The sequence below is a fragment of the Mustela putorius genome, unplaced genomic scaffold, assembly GCF_011764305.1.
Source record: "Mustela putorius furo isolate JIRA1106 unplaced genomic scaffold, ASM1176430v1.1 tig00000460_pilon_pilon_pilon, whole genome shotgun sequence".
NCBI classification, from domain to species: Eukaryota; Metazoa; Chordata; class Mammalia; order Carnivora; family Mustelidae; genus Mustela; species Mustela putorius.
In genome coordinates, this window is record NW_025421389.1 from 6523575 (window position 1) to 6540502 (window position 16928).

Sequence of the window (16928 nt, forward strand, 5' to 3'; positions counted from 1 at the left end):
ATCCTTCCACTTGTTTGTGTCAATTTCTTTCATTTGTGTTTTATAGTTCTCAGAGTACAGATTTTTCATCTTCTTGGTTAAGTTTATTCCTATTAATTTCATTATTTTTAGTGCAATTGTAAATGGGATTTTCTTCATTTCTCTTTGCTACTTCACTATTATTAAAAAGAAATACAATAGAATTCTGTATATTAATTTTGTATCCTGTAACTTCACTGAATTCATTTATCAGTTTCAAAAGTTTTTTGGTGGAGAATGTACAGTGTTCTATACATGGTACCATATCACCTGCAAAGAGTCAAAGTTTTATTTACTCCTTACCAATTTAGATGTCTTTTCTCTCTCTTTTTAAAATTTTTATTTAAATCCTACTTAGTTAACATACAGTGTCATATTAGTTGAGATGTACAATTTATATACAACATACAGCTCATCACAAGTACACTCCTTAATCCCCATCACAAATTTATACCATCTCCCCTCTGGTAACCATCAGTTTGTTCTCTATAGTAAAGAGTCTGTTTCTTGATTTTCCTCTTCCCCTCCCCCACCAAGATCATTTGTTTTGTTTCTTAAATTCCACATTTGAGTCAAATCATATGGTATTTATCTCTCTCTGGCGGACTTATTTTGCCTAACATTATTCTCTCTAGCTCCATCCATGCCATTGAAAATAGCAAGATTTCATTCTTTTTATAGCTAATATTCCATTGTAGAGATACCACTTCTTTGTTACCCATTAATTCACCAGTTGATGCACATTTGGGCTCTTTCCATAATTTAGCTATTGTAGATAATGCTACTATAAAAATCAAAGAAGCATGTACCCCTTCAAGTTAATATTTTGTATTCTTTGGGTAAAAACCTAGTAGTACAATTGCTGGATCAAAAGGTAGTTCTATTTTGAACCTTCTGTAGAACATTCATACATTTTCCAGAATGGCTGCACCAGTTTGTATTTCCATAAACAGTGTAAGATTTCTCCACTTCCTTGACAACACCTATTGTTTCTTGTGTTGTTGATTTTAGCTACTCTGACAGTGTGAGGTAATACTGCATTATGGTTTTGATTTGCATTTCCCTGATGATGAGTTATGCTGAGCATCTTTTCATGTGTCTGTTGACTATCTGGATGTCTTATTTGAAAAAAAAAATGTCTATTCGTGTTTTCTGCCTATTTTTTAATTGGATTACTTGCTTTATGGGAGTTGAGTTTTTAAAGTTCATTATAGATTTTAGATATCAATCCCTTATGAGCTATGTCATTTGCAAATATCTTCTCCCATTCCATAGGCTGGCTTTTAGTGTGGATTTTTCCTTCATCGTGCAGAAGCCTTTTACTTTGATGTAGTCCCAATACTTCATTTTTGCATTTATTTCCCTTGCCTCAGGAGACATATCTAGTAAGAAGTTGCTAAAGCCAATGTCAAAGAGGTTACTACCTGTGTTCTCTTCTAGATTTTTATGGTTTTGAGTTTCACATTTAGGTCTTTCATCCATTTTGAAATTATTTTTGTGTATGGTGTAAGAAACTGGTCCAATTTTATTATTTTGCATGTTGCTGTTGAGTATTCCCAACACCCATTGTTGAAGAAACTGTCTTTTTTCCATTGGATATTCTTTCTTGCTTTGTCAAAGATCAATTGCCTATGGGCTCATTTCTGGGTTTTCTATTCTTTTTCTATTCTGTTTCACTGATCGAGATGTCTATTTTTGCGACAGTACCATTTTGTCTTGATCACTACCACTTTGTAATATAACTTAAAGTCAGGAATTCTAAAGCTTCAAGGTTTTTCTTTTTCAAAGTTGCTTTAGCTACTTTGTGGTTCCATAAAAATTTTAGGATTGTTTGTTCTAGCTCTGTGAAAATGCTGCTAATACTTTGATAGGGATTGCATAAATGTTTAGATTACATTGGGTAACAGAGACATTTTAACAATACTAGTTCTTCCAATCCAAGAGCATGGAATGATTTGCCATTTCATTGTGTCACCTTCAACTTCTTTCATCACTATTTTATAGTTTTATAGTTTTCAGAGTACAAATCTTTCACGTCTTTGGTTAGGTTTATTCCCAGGTATTTTATGGTTTTTGCTATAATTGTAAATGGGACAGGCTCCTTGATTTATTTTTCTACCGCTTCATTATTGGTGTAGAGAAATGCAACAAATACACTGCAAATACAAATTGCAAATACAACAAAATACACTGATTTTGTATCCTGCAATTTTACTGAATTCATGTATGAGTCCAAGCAATTTTTTGGTGTTCTTTCCGGTTTTCTACATTGAGTATCATATCATCTACAAATAGTGAGTTTGACTTCTTCCTTACTGATGTGGATGCCTTTATTTCTTTTTGTTCCTGAGGTTAGGACTTCCAGTACTATGTTAAATAACAGTGGTGGAAAGTGGACATTCCTGTCTTCCTCCTAACCGTAGGGGAAAAGCTCAGTTTTACCCCATTGAGGATGATGTTAGCTGCAGGTTTTTTGTACATATGTTAAGGTATGCTCCCTCAAAACCTACTTTGTTGAGGGTTTCTATCATGAATGGATGTTGTACTTTGTCAATGCTTTTTCTACATCTATTGAAAGGATCATATGGTTCTTATCCTTTCATTTATTAATGTGATGTATCACACTGATGGATTTGTGAATACTAAAGTACCCCTGCAGCCCAGGAATAAATCCCATTTGATCATGGTGAATGTTTCTTTTAATGTACTGCTGGGATTCAGTTTGCTAGTTTGTTTGTTTCAGTATCATTTATTTCTGCTCTAATCTTTATTACTTCCCTTTTTCTGCTGGTGTTAGGCTTCAATTGTTGTTCTTTTTCTAGATCCTTTAAGTATAAGGTTAGGTTCTTGGAGATTTTTCTTGTCTCCCAAGGTAGACCTCTACTGCCATATACTTCTCCCTTAGGACCACTTTTGCTGCATGGCAAAGGTTTTGGACTACTGTGTTTTCATTCTCATTTGTTGCCACATATATTTTACTTCTTTAATTTCCTGCCTAACCCATTCATTCTTTAATAGAAGGTGCTTTAACTTCAATGTATTTGTGGTCTTTCTAAATTTTTTCTTATGGTTGACTTCAAGTTTCATAACATTGTGGTCAGAAAATATGAATGGTATGATCTCAATCTTTTTGTACTTACTGAGGCTTGATTTGTGACCTAGTATGTGCTCTGTTCTGGAGAAAGTCCCATGTGCACTTGAAAAGAATGTGTAATTCTGCTGCTTTAAGATGGAATATTCTGAATGTATCTTTAAGTCTATCTGATACAGTGTGCAAAGCCATTGTATCCTTGTTGATTTTCTGCTTAGATGATCTGTATATTGATATAAATGCAGTGTTGAGTCCCCTACTATTATTGTATTATTATCAATGAGTTATTTTATTTTATTTTTATTTGAGAGAGAGAGAACACAAGCAGAGGAGGGGTAGAGGGAGAGCTCCCAGCTGAGCAGGGAGCCTAACATGAGGCTTGATCCCAGAACCCTGGGATCATGACCTGAGCTAAAGGCAGAGTGCTTAACTAACTGAGCCTCTCAGGTGCCCCCCTTTATATTTGTTATTAATTGTTTTATACATCTGGGTGCTCACAGGTTGGCTGCATAAATATTTATAATTGATAGATCTTGGTGGATTTGTCCCCTGTATTATGATATAGTGCCCTTCTTCACCTCTTGTTACAGTCTTTGGTTTAAAGTCTAATTTGTCCAATTTAAACGTTGCTACTGTGGCTTTCTTACATTCATTTGCATGACAAAGGTTTCTCCAGCTCTTCATGATCAATCTGCTGGTGTCTTTAGATCTAAAATGAGTTTTTTATAGGCAGTATATAGATGGGTCTTATCTTTTTATGCATTCTGACACCCTATATATTTTTATTAGAGCATTGAGTTCATTTACATTCAGAGTAATTATTGATAGATATGTGTCTACTGCCATTTTACTACCTGGTTTTTTTTTGCTGTTCCTGTTCATTTCCATTGTTCCTTTCTTATTTTTGTCACTTTTGGTCCTTCCTTTCCACTCAGAGTCCCCTTTAATATTTCTTACAGGGCTGATTTAGTAGTCTCAAACTTCAGTTTTTGTTTGTCTGGGAAACTCTTTACCTCTCCTATTCTGAAGAACAGCCTTGCTGGATACAGTATTCTTGGATATAGATTTTTTTTCACATTCAGCACTTTGATTATATCATGCCACTCTCTGGCTTGCCAAGTTTTTGTTGAGAAATTTCCAGGTAGCCTTATGGGCCTTCCTCGTAAGTTAAGACTTCTTTTGCCTTGCTGCTTTTAAAATTTTTTCTTTATCATTATATTGTACAAATTCAATCACAATGTCTTGGTGTGGGCCTGTTTCTGTTGATTTTGACAGGAGTTGTCTATGCCTCCTAGATCTGGATGTCTGTTTCCTTCCCCAGATTCTGGAAGTTTTCAGATATTATTTCCTCAAATAAACTTTCTGCCCCCCTTTCTCTCTCAACCTCTTCTGGGATTCCTGTAATACACATGTTATTACGTTTGATGGAGTCACTGAATTCCCTCAGTCTACTCTCCTGTTCCATAATTCTTCTTTCTCTCTTTTGTTCACTTTCACTATTTTCCCTTACTTTGTTTTCTTTTTTTTTTTTCATTACTTTATCTTCTATATCACTTAATCTTCTGCTTCTTTTGGCTTTGTGTTCATTGCAGCAAGCCTGTTTCAAATCTCAGTTATGGCATTTTTCATTTCTGCTGCTTTATCTCTTTTATCTCTGTCTTAATGGTCTCCCTGAAATCATCAATTCTGTTCTCAAGCCCAGAGAGTATCCTTATGTTTGTTTCTTTAAATTCTCCACTGGCCATGTTACTTGGATCTGTTTCACTTAGATCTCTGGCTATGACCTTATCCTGTTCTTTCATTTGGGATTAATTCCTCCAACTTGATATTTTGTCTAAGTCCTTGTCTTTTTCTATTTTTTAGAAAAAAGCCTGTTATGTTTACTATTCCTGAAAGTAATGATTTTATGAAGAAGAGATCATGTAATGTCCAGGACCTGGCTCTTTAGGGAAGGTCTCTGGTATGTGCTGCATGAGCTCTACTGTTGTGTTTTGGCTGCTCTATCCTTCAATATACTCATTTACAGAGGGTCTCCTTGCCCACAGTGGACAGTGTTTGGTCCTTGGCCAGAATGCACCAGTTTTAACTAGATGTGCTCTGATCTGCTTGTTAAATGGGACCTGATACTACTTCAACTAGAACTGAAGCCCTGCAGAACTCTCTGGTTGGGGGACATTATGTGGGTAGGGGTTTCTGCTGGTCTTCTGGGGAAGGGGCCTGCTGCATAGGGATTAAGGCAATTTTGACCAAGACAGGCAGTCCTGCCAGAGCACAAGGGTGTAGAACTTGATATAAGTAGGTTAGGCAGTGTTGGCACTGCATTGATTATTGCAGGTGGCTCTTATGCTGAGGCGTGGGAGAGGGAAATGGTGCAGATGGCTCCTTTGTCCCTGGAAAGGCATCTCCCTGATTGCCACCTCTCAGGGGAGTACTCCGGGAGGAGTGAATAATCTCCCCCATGTGTGACCTAGGCATTTTCCAGATCATTGTTTCCATACTGAACACCTCCAGGTTGTTTGCCTGCCTTCTCTTCAGGAGCACTGCAGTGCTCTCATGGCTCTAACCCTGCGAAGCCCACTGACTTTTTTTTTTAAGATTTTATTTATTTTTTTTAATTTTTAAATTTTTTTATAAACATATCCCCAGGGGTACAGGTCTGTGAATCGCCAGGTTTACACACTTCCCAGCACTCACCATAGCACATACCTTCCCCAAAGTCCACCCCCCTCTCCAGACCCCCCTCCCCCCAGCAACCCTCAGTTTGTTTTGTGAGATTAAGAGTCTCTTATGGTTTGTCTCCCTCCCAATCCCATCTTGTTTCATTTATTCCTTTCCTAACCCCTTAAGCCCCCCATGTTGCCTCTCCACTTCCTCTTATCAGGGAGATCATATGATAGTTGTCGTTCTCTGATTGACTTATTTCACTCAGCATAGTACCCTCTAGTTCCATCCACATCATCACAAATGGCAAGATTTCATTTCTCTTGATGGCTGCATAGTATTCCAGAGTGTGTATGTGTGTGTGTGTGTGTACGTGTGTGTATATATATATACGTATACACACACACACACACACACCACATCTTCTTTATCCATTCATCTGTTGATGGACATCTAGGTTCTTTCCATAGTTTGTCTATAGAGCCCACTGACTTTTAAAATTCTAGTGTTTATGTCCCGATGGTTGTAAGAACTCATGAAAATCAGCCCATCTCATTTTCCAGGAAATGGTTTTGGGAAAATAGTCTCCCTGTGTATTCTCTGGTGTTCTCCTCTCTCTCTCTCTCTCTATCTTTCTCTGCAACCATGGCTCCCTCCCCTCCAAAGCACCCAGTTTCTCCCCTAAACCACATTTCATACTTCCTACCTTCCTTGATGTAGATACTTCTCTCCCTTTAGTTGTGGAGTTTGTTCTGTCAGTTTTCAGGTTGATTTCTGGGGTATTTAGATTTGATAGCTATCTAGTTGTGTTTGAGGGAGGAGACAAGCTTAGGGTCCTCCTCTTCTACCACCATCTAAGCTCCTCCCCATTGCCTTTTATTTCTTTTTCTTGTCTGAATTCTGTGGCTAAGAATTCCACCACTATGCTGAACAGAAGTGGTGAGAGTGGGGATCCTTGTCTTGTTCCTGATGTTATAGGAAAAGCTCTCAGTTTTTCACCATTGAGTGTGATGTTAACTGTGGATTTTTCATATATGGTTTTTACTATGTTAAGGCATGTTTCCTCTAAGAGGGATTTGCTGAGAGGGCAGTATTAATCTTACAGGACCAAGAAAGCATATACATTGAATAAGAAAATTAAGAATAGATTTTAAAATTTTAAAAACCTAAAGATCATGCCTTAAAACTACATTCTGTAATGTGGAAGATAAGGTGGCATCTTCTAATATAAAAAGAAATCAAGAAAACATTATCCTGAAATAAACACTGTTAGGTCAGACATACAGCAAATATTATTTAAAGTAAAATATAATCTTATTTTTTTAAAGATTTTATTTATCTATTTGATACACAGAGAAAAAGAGGTGGGGGGGATGGCAGGCAGAGGGAGAGGGAGAAGCATGCTCTCCGCCAAGAAGACAGCCTGACATGGGGCTCAATCCCAGGACCCTAGGATCAGGACCTGAGCCAAAGACAGATGCTTAACTGACTGAAGCATCCAGGCACCCCTAAACTATACCCTTAAATTGCTTCTAAAAAAATTTCTTCTAATACTTTGTAATTTGGATTTTCCATTACTGATAATGCCTTTCTTCTCCACTAGTGGAAAAAATTTAATTGATTATACAACTAGAAGTCAGCCTACTCCTGAAAACCAGCACAGGCTAAGGACTCATGAGATGGAAGAAGAGACGTCTCTGCAAAAGACATTTTGTCACTAAATGTTCCAAAGAGGTTCATCAAAGGATTCCAGAGATCCTTGTTAAAAATTTCACTAAGTCTAAAATGAAGGTGTCATTATTGTACCCTGTTCCTGCATGCATGATGTAGAAGGCAAAGTGATCAGCTAAGACTCAAACCTATATGCAAAAATGTTCTGCAATGTAGAACATCAACCACAGATGCTAAAATTGTTTCCACAATTTGCCAACTTCCGTAATACTTATTTAAGGAAATTCCCTCTTAGAAACTGTTTCTAAGTAACATTCAAACTATTGGGGGAAGAGGACAGTAGGGGGGTATTAAGACATTGTCACCATTTTCTATTCCTCCTTTAAGGTATTCCCCTTTACCTCAAGAAGATCTGCCTAAAGTGGGCATAAACATGTGTAGGGGCCCATGAAGAAAGTTCTTCTATATTACATATCACAATAAAACCCATAAAGGGCAATGTTATATTCCAGCCCTCTCCCACAACACCCAAGACACAAAGATGTACTCTCCGAGTAATGGTTCTCCCAAATGGTTCTGGAAAGTGTCAGGCACAATGTAAACACTCAGCAAACATTATACTGATAAACCTAACTAAATACACTAAATTTAGTGAATTATGTAAAACCACAAACTGAAGAGTCCTTTATTGGCAGGTAAAAGGGAAAAAGTAATTCTGGCCAGCAGCTACCAAAGGAAAGAAGCATCCAATTATGTCCACTTCTGATAAACTGAGTACCCCAACACACCAAAGAAGTCAGTTCAAAGCACAAGGTAGCTGGAAGTGTTGAGTCAGCCTCTCCTGGAAGTAAGAAAGACCAGAAGCAGGTAAATGCATAACCAGCTTTTGGATAACAGAACTGAGACTTCAAACGTACTACCTTTCCTCAGGGGGAAGAACAGGTGATTGGAGTCTCCAGTAAACCTCTACCAAACAATGGATTTGAGAAGAATCTTAAAATAGAGGAAATTCCCAAATTCTGCTATATACTTACTATGAAATATGAAGTAAAACAAGAAGAGTAAAAGCATTTAAGGTTTGTCTCGACATACAAAGCCACCGTAACAACCCAGAAACCCAGAACTTCTGGATGGAACTGAATGGACCCATAAGATCAGAGAATAAGGATCCTTTCCTATTTATACTCAACTCAGAGCTCACTCCAGCAAAAAGCAGCTCACTGTATAAATAAATGGCTTCTAAAGGCAGATGTTGTTAATGGCTGCATTTGAGTCTAGCAAAGAAAAGATAATTCATTTGCTGTGTGTTAAATTTTAGACTTATGTTGAACAAATATGACAGATGAAAACTCCAACAGAAAAAGAGAAAAGAAGCTGACCTGTTTTCCCACTTGTTAAAATTAGGTTTTCAAACAAAATAGTCCAAATATAAATGGAGAAATATACTGCTTGGAATACCTTCTAAATGTCTCTGTATATACAAACACAGGAAACCTCTATTTTCTCTGTTGGTACAAGAAGACAATTTTATTTTTTATTTTAATTTTAATTTTTATTCTATTTTATTTTATTTATTTATTTCTCTATCTACCTATCTATCTATCTATCTATCTATTTATTTATTTATTTATTGAATAGGCTCCACACCCAGGATGAAGCCCAGTGGCTGGGCTTGAACTGACAACCCTGCGATTAAGACCTGGGCTGAGATCAAGAGTCTGATGCTTAACTAACTGAGCCACCCAGGCACCCTAAGACTATCTTTAAAAGTTTTGCCCTAATATAAAATCAGGCAAAGTGAATTAAATAATTAAATAGAAAACAAGTCTAGGTTAAAACACCACAGAAATACTGAGTTGTGACTGCCATTAACTTACTGCATGGCCATACATTTAAAGAGTGGCTACTCTTTCTCTCTCAGAAAGAAACTCGTATATCAAATATTTTGAGTATCAGGGTCTAAGATTAAAAATCAGGTTTCTGGTGTGCCCGGCAGCTCAGCCAGTAGACCACACAACTCTTGATCTCAGGGTTGTTGAGTTTGAGCCCCCCATTAGGTATAGAGATTACTTAAAAATAAAATCTTAAAATAAATAGATATTCAGGTTTCCAAATACTTATGTCCTTGACTTGCAACCACTCAGTCTGTACATTTTACAGCAACCTAACCCAGCTTGCCTTAAAAGCTAACATGCACACAGGCCACCCAGCTTTGGTTAAATGAAGATTCTGATTCACTACTCTGGAATTAAACCTGACATTTTTTTTTTTATAAGTCCATCCATTTTTTTTTTAAGATTTTATTTATTTATTTGAGAGAGAGAGATAGATCACAAGCAGGCAGAGAGAGAGGTAGAGAGAGAGGAAGAGAAGCAGGCTCCCTGCCTCTCAGAGAGCCCAATGTGGGGCTCGATCCCAGGACCCCGGGATCATGACCTGAGCCGAAGGCAGAGGCTTTAACCCACTGAGCCACCCAGGTGCCCCCAGCCCATCCATTTTTTGTAAGCTATTGGTCTATAGACTACACCCTAAGCAGCAAGGCCCTAACCCATATATCCAAATGGTTAATCAGGATTAAAATAGGACAGTGCTCCTATCAGGTGCTGCTGTTGTTAGTGGAAAACATTTTGACAGCAATGGTGCCCCTATTTCTTTCTCCTTCATTTCAATGATGAAGTCAGACTTTTTGTGTTCTGGGGATACTTGTAATCTCACCCCACTAGTCTTCTCCCTCTTCTATTATCTCAGGAATTTAAATGCAGGTGAAAAGACCCACCTGGATGATGATCGTGATTTTTGTAAGTGGGACTGGGGACTGCAAATGGCTGAAGCTCCATTCAGATCTTGCTGCCTGGACAAGAAAAACGAACACTGTCTCCCCTTTTCCACCCAGGATGCTACCAAGAGCATCCTAAAGCAGAAATTTCAATATTGTGGGTTGCCTGATCTTGTAACATGGACTAAAAAGGATCAGGGAAGGGGTCTGTGAGCCTGTGGAGGAAGAGATTCCTGATTCTACTTACAAAATTCCAAATCAGTAGGGAGCAGCTGGTGACTGCCATTCTTAGCAGTCACTTCCCACCCCTGATGCCTAACAAGGTAGACTCTGAACTCATTTTCCTTGGTCAAAAAGAGCAGTGCTTCCAAGAAGCATATTTAGGGATCTATATATATATTTATTAGCTCCTAGAAAAAAGAATCCAGGATTAGACTTTCAGACACCCACTACCAAACATACACTTTAACAAAGGTATTATGTATGACGGAGGGAGACTGCTGCCTATAATGTTTGTTCATTCATTTATTTATTCAATATATACTGAAGGTTACTGAGCACCTACCACATTCTGTATTGGGTAGAAGATAAAGATAGAGTGAACAGTTCCTACTCTCATGAATCTTGCATTCTAACAACACATACTTAACCAATATACAACATCCTAATTCTGCATACATTATGAATTATAATTGCAATAAAGGCTATAAAGAAAAGTACAGGGGACTACAAAAGTATGTAACAGGAGGTATTAATCCCAAGAATTAGGGAAAGCTTCTCTAAGAAAATAACATTTAGGATTGACTCTGATGGGTAAATAAATTCAACCCTGCAAAAAAGTGGCCAAAAATATATTACATGCACTGGGAAACATGTGCAGTCTCTCTGAGCAGCTGTGAGAAAATAAAAGCCAAGGAAACCAACTATAGTGAGCAAAGGGGCAGAATACAAAAGGATATTTAAAGTATGAACTCAATTATTTCTAAAATGTAGAGAAAAATAACAAATATGTGAAAATGTTAAATTGTTGCAACACTGCCCTGATAAGATTGTGAATAATTATTTTTCTTATGTAAACTTTTTAAACTTACCAAGTTTTACTGACCATCATTCTTACAGTTAAAAAAAAAAAAAGGCCATTTCCCCAACTACTACATGGTAGTGGCTCCCTTGTCCCCTTGCGTCATGCAACCTTTCCATCACTACACACATTTACTTATAGGATACATCCTGCCCCCCAAACCTATTCTTTGACCCTCAATCCTACTATCCAAGCTTAAGTTTAAGGACCACTTTTTTTTTTTAAGATTTTTTATTTATTTATTTGATAGAGATCACAAGTAGGCAGAAAGTCAGGCAGAGAGAGAGGAGGGAGCAGGCTACCCGCTGTGCAGAGAGCCCGATGTGGGGCTCGATCCCAGGACCTTGAGACCATGACCTGAACCGAAGGCAGAGGCTTTAACCCACTGAGCCACCCAGGTGCCCCTTAAGGACCACTTTTTTTTTTTTAAGAGTTAATTTATTTGTTTGACAGACAGAGATCACAAGTAGGCAGAGAGGCAAGCAGAGAGAAAGGAAAGGAAGCAGGCTCCCTGCCAAGCAGAGAGCTCAATGCGGGGCTCGATCCTGAGATCGAGATCGTGACCTGAGCCAGAGGCAGAGGCTTTAACCCACTGAGCCACCCAGGTGCCCCAAGGACCACTTTTAACTGTCCTTCAGTACTAGGCCAATCCCTAATGGCTAGTGTTAGTTCATTTTCTAGTGGAAAATACCACTAAGAATATTGATACCCAGTGAGAAGAATGATATCTTTAAAAATCTTATTAGCGGGGCACCTGGGTGGCTCAGTGGGTTAAGCCGCTGCCTTTGGCTCAGGTCATGATCTCAGGGTCCTGGGATCAAGTCCCACATCGGGCTCTCTGCTCAGAGGGGAGCCTGCTTCCCCCTCTCTCTCTGCCTGCCTCTCTGCCTACTTGTGATCTCTCTCTGTCAAATAAATAAATAAAAATCTTTTTTAAAAAATCTTATTATCTAATTAATACTTTAGCTTAGGACAGTTTATAATATACTTATAGAGGGAGGAATGGAAAAACAGCAAGTAAATATAACCATGGCAGATAATTACACTTAATGCCTACTGGCTCTTACTCTATAGTTTCTCTTAGTCTGCAAACCCCTGAGTTTGGACTTCAAGCACTTTCATATTGTGAATTTATGCATGTTCAGAATATTACATAACAACCCAATTGTATCTAAGTTCAAAGATTTCAATAGATTAAAAAAGCATCTTCAAAGCTTAGTGTCTGAGGTTTTCAACATTGCAGGGGTCTGGAGTTTTCAAAAGATAGACAGCTGTGCTGCACAGCTATCAGAGAAAAGGTTCTGTTAATGAGACCATAAGAAATCCAAAGATGTCCTCAGCACAGAGCTTGAGAGAATTCCAGAATTCAAATGTTCAGATGATTTACCCTAACTTTAAAGGAAAGTGTATATTTACAAGTTCTCCTACCTGACAGTTTTTCTGACAACAAATTTTACCCAATTTGCTCTCTCTTATATGGTTCTCCTTCTTTTGTCTTCCCCTTGTGTCCCCAAGCTAAAACTGAATTTCTATATACTGAAAACCCAAGATATTATGATAAACTGAAAACCCAAGTTATTATGATAAACATCAGATATGGATTTAAACAAATAATCAAAATTTACTAAGTGCTACTATGTTTCCAAATTTACTGTTTATTAAAAATCATGTAACTTTGCAGTACGTAAAGAATGGAAGACACAAAATGATTCAGTATAAACGTAAGATATCACAGTGATTTCACTGTGATACACAGGCACTAGATTCCAAAGATACATCTTCTAGATTCTCTACTACAACAGAATTCACTACTTTTCAATATCCAATACATTATATCCAACTTAAACTTATCTATATGACTTATAAGGCAAACTGAAACCTTCCATACCAGCCATTCCAAATGTTCTTATTAAATGCTGCTCAAGCACTTTTTTACTGAAGTATAGTTGACATACAACATTTTATTAGTTTCAGGTGTACAACATGGTATCTATACATTGCCAAATGCTCACCACCATAAGTGTTAAACCATCTGTCACCAAAGTTGTTACAATGTTGTTGACTATATTACCCTTGCTGTACCTTTCATACCTGTGACTTATTTTAGAACAAGACATTTGCACCTCTTTATTATCTTCACCCATTTCACCCATCACCTGACCCCCTTCACTCCAGCAATCAGCAGTTTGTTCTCTAGAGTCTGTTTCTGGTTTTGCCCATTTCTTTTTTAGATTCTGCATGTAAGTGAAATTATACAGTATTTGTCTTTTTCTGACTTCTTTTACTTAGCAGAATACCCCCGACATCCATGCAGGCTGTCACAAATGGAAGATCTCATTCCTTTTTATGGCTGAGTAATATATATATACACAACATCTTCTTTATCCATTAATCTATGATGTTCATCTATGAACATCTATGTTATCCCATTCCTCAGTGAAATATCCAGAAGGGGAATTAATAGGTCATGTGGTAATTTTTTTTAAAGTAGGTTCCATGCCCAGTGTGGAGCCCAATGTGGGGCCTGAACTCATGACCCTGAGATCAAGACCTAAGTTGAGATAAAGAGTTGGACACTTAACTGAGCCACTCACATGCCCTGGCCATGTAGCATTTCTATTTTTAATTTTTGAGGAATCTCCATAGTGGATGTGCCAATTTACACCTCCACAAACAGCACATATGGGTTCCCTTTCTTCTATACCATTACCAATACTTGTTATTTCTTGCCTTATTGATACTAGCTATCCTGACCATTGTGAGGTTATCTATCGTCATGGTAGTATTTGCATTTCCCTGATGGTTAGTGATGTTGAACATCTTTTCAACTGTTTTCTAGTCACCTCTATTTCTTCTTCGGAAAAAATGTCTAGTCAAGTCCTCTGCCCATTTTAATCAGATAATTTTTTTTTTGATATTGAGTTTTAAGAGCTCTCTATGTATTTTGGATATATATCCCTTACCAAATATACCAGTTGCAAATACCTTCTCTCATTTACTAGGCTGCTTTTTGTTTTCCTGTTTCCTTCACTATGCAAAAGTGTTTTATATTGGTGTAATCCCAATACTTTATTTTGCTCTTGTCTCCCTTTCCTGAAGAGACAGAACGAGAGAAATATTGCTAAGGCCAATATCTAAGAGTTTACTGCCCAATTTTTTTAAAGTTTTTGGTTTAGGTCTTACATTTAGGTCTATAATCCATTTTGAGTTTATTCTTAAATGAACTCAATATTAATAAACTTGGTATTAAAAAGTAGCCCAGGGCGCCTGTGTGGCTCAGTGGGTTAAAGCCTCTGCCTTCAGCTCAGGTCATGATCCCAGGGTCCTGGAATCGAGCCACGCATCAGGCTCTCTGCTCAGCAGTGACCCTGCTTCCTTCCTCTATCTCTGCCTCTCTGCCTACTTGTGATCTCTGTCAAATAAATAAATAATCTTAAAAAAAAAAAAGCCCAGTTTCATCCTTTTGCTATCTAGTTTTCCTATTACCATTTATAAAAGAGACTGTCTTTTCCTGACTGTGTATTTTTTGCCTTCTTTGCTGAGATTAATTGACCAAATAAGTGGGTTTATTTCTGGGTTCTCTATTCTATTCTATTCTATTCTATTCTCTATTCTACTCTACTGACCTATGTGTCTATTTCTGTGTCAGTGCCAGTATACTGTTTTGATTACCATACTTTTGTAGTATAGTTTGAAATCTCCATCTTTGTTCTTCTTTCTTAAGATTGCTTTGGCTATGAACAGATGTTGCCAAAGATGTGGAGAAAGAGGAACCCTCTTACACTGCTGGTGGGCATGCAAACTGGTACAGCCACTCTGGAAAACAGTATGGAGATTCCTCAGAAAGCTAAAAATAGAACTAGCCTTTGACCCAGCAAATGTACTACTGGGTATTTATCCAAAGGATACAAAAAATAGTGACTCAAAAGGGCACATGTACCCCAGTGTTTATAGCAGCAATGTTCACAATAGCCAAAATATAGAAAGAACCCAGATAGATTGGTAAAGAAGATGTGCTGTATATATATAATATTATATATTACTCAGCCATCAAAAAGAATAAAATCTTGCCATTTGCAAAGATGTGGATGGAACTAGAGGGCATTATGCTTCATGAAATAAGTCAGACAGAGAAAGACAAATACATGATTTCACTCATGTGTGGAATTTAAGAAACAAAACAGATAAACATAGGGGAAGGGAAGGAAAACTAAGATAAAACAGAAGAAGGCAAACCATAAGAGACTCTTTAACTATAAGGAACAAATTGAGTTGCTGGAGGGGAGGTGGGTGAGGGATGTTAACTGGGTGATGGGCATTAAGGAGGACACTTGATGTAATGAGCACTAGGTGTTATACACAACTAATGAATCATTAAATACTACCCCTGAAACTAACAATACATTGCATGCTAACTAAATTGAAGTTAAGTTAAAAAAAAAAGAAAAAAGATTGTTTTGGCTATGCTGGGTCTTTTTTGGCTCCATACAAATTTTAGGATTATTTGTTCTAATTCTGTGAAGATGACTAATGGTATTCTTATATGGATTGCACTGACTCTACAGACTGCAGTAATATGGACATTTTAACAATATTAATTTTTCTTTTTTTTTTTAAGATTTTTTATTTATTTGACAGACAGAGATCACAATTAGGCAGAGAGGTAGGCAGAGAGAGAGGAGGAAGCAGGCTCCCTGCAGAGCAGAGAGCCCGATGCGGGGCTTGATCCCAGGACGCTGGGATCATGACCTGAGCCGAAGGCAGAGGCTTTAACCCACTGAGCCACCCAGGCGCCCCAACACTATTAATTTTTCTAACCCATGAGCATGAAATATCTTCCCATTTGTGTCATCAATTTCTTTCATCAATGGCTTGTGTTTTTCAGAGTACAGGTCTTTCACCTCCTTGGTAAAATGTATTCTTACGTACTTTACTCTTTTTGGTGCAATTGTTAATGAGGCTCTTTTCTTACTTCCTCTTTTTGCTACTTCACTATTACTGTAAAGAAATGCAACAGACTGGGGCATCTGGGTGGCTCAGGTGGTTAAGCATCTGCCTTCGGCTCAGGTCATGATCCCAGGGTCCTGGGATCAAGCCCCATACCAGGCTTTCCGCTCAGCGGAGAGCCCACCTCTCCCTCTCCTTCTGCCTGCTTCTCTGCCTGCTTATACACACTCTCACTCTCTCTCTCTCCCCGCCCTCTGTCAAATAAATAAATAAAATCTATTAAAAAAAGAGAAAGAAATGCAACAGATTTCTGTATATTAATTTTTATATCCTACAAATGTACTGAACTTACTAGTTCTAATTAACTTTTTCATGGAGTCTCTAGGGCTTTTTAAAATTATTTTTAGGTCCAGTATGGTTAACATATAGTGTTATATTTGTTTCAGGTGTGCATTACAGTGATTCAACAATTCCATAGATTACCAAGTGCTCATCATGATAAGCACACTCCCTAATCTCCATTTCCTATTTCCCCCATCCTCCAACCCACTTGCCCTTTGGTAACCATTAGTTTATTCTCTATAGTTCAGAGTTTGCTTCTTGGTTTGTGTCTCTCTTTTCTTTCCCTTTGCTCATTTGTTTCATTTCTTAAATTCCATATGATTGAAATCATACAGTATCTG

The 16928-nt window shown here is 37.7% G+C and overlaps 1 protein-coding gene across 2 annotated transcripts in view; it reads right to left on the reverse strand.

The window, feature by feature from the left end:
• Positions 1 to 16928, reverse strand: part of JAM3 (junctional adhesion molecule 3) — a 94889-nt gene that overhangs the window by 56560 nt on the left and 21401 nt on the right. The window contains exon 2 of one of the 2 annotated variants that reach the window (XM_045080335.1): positions 10218 to 10292. The exons of the other annotated variant lie outside the window; for it this stretch is intronic. Coding sequence (XP_044936270.1) covers positions 10218 to 10278 — 61 coding nt within the window. The 5' untranslated portion in view covers positions 10279 to 10292. The remainder of the gene's footprint in view (positions 1 to 10217; positions 10293 to 16928) is intronic. 2 annotated transcript variants of the gene reach the window in all.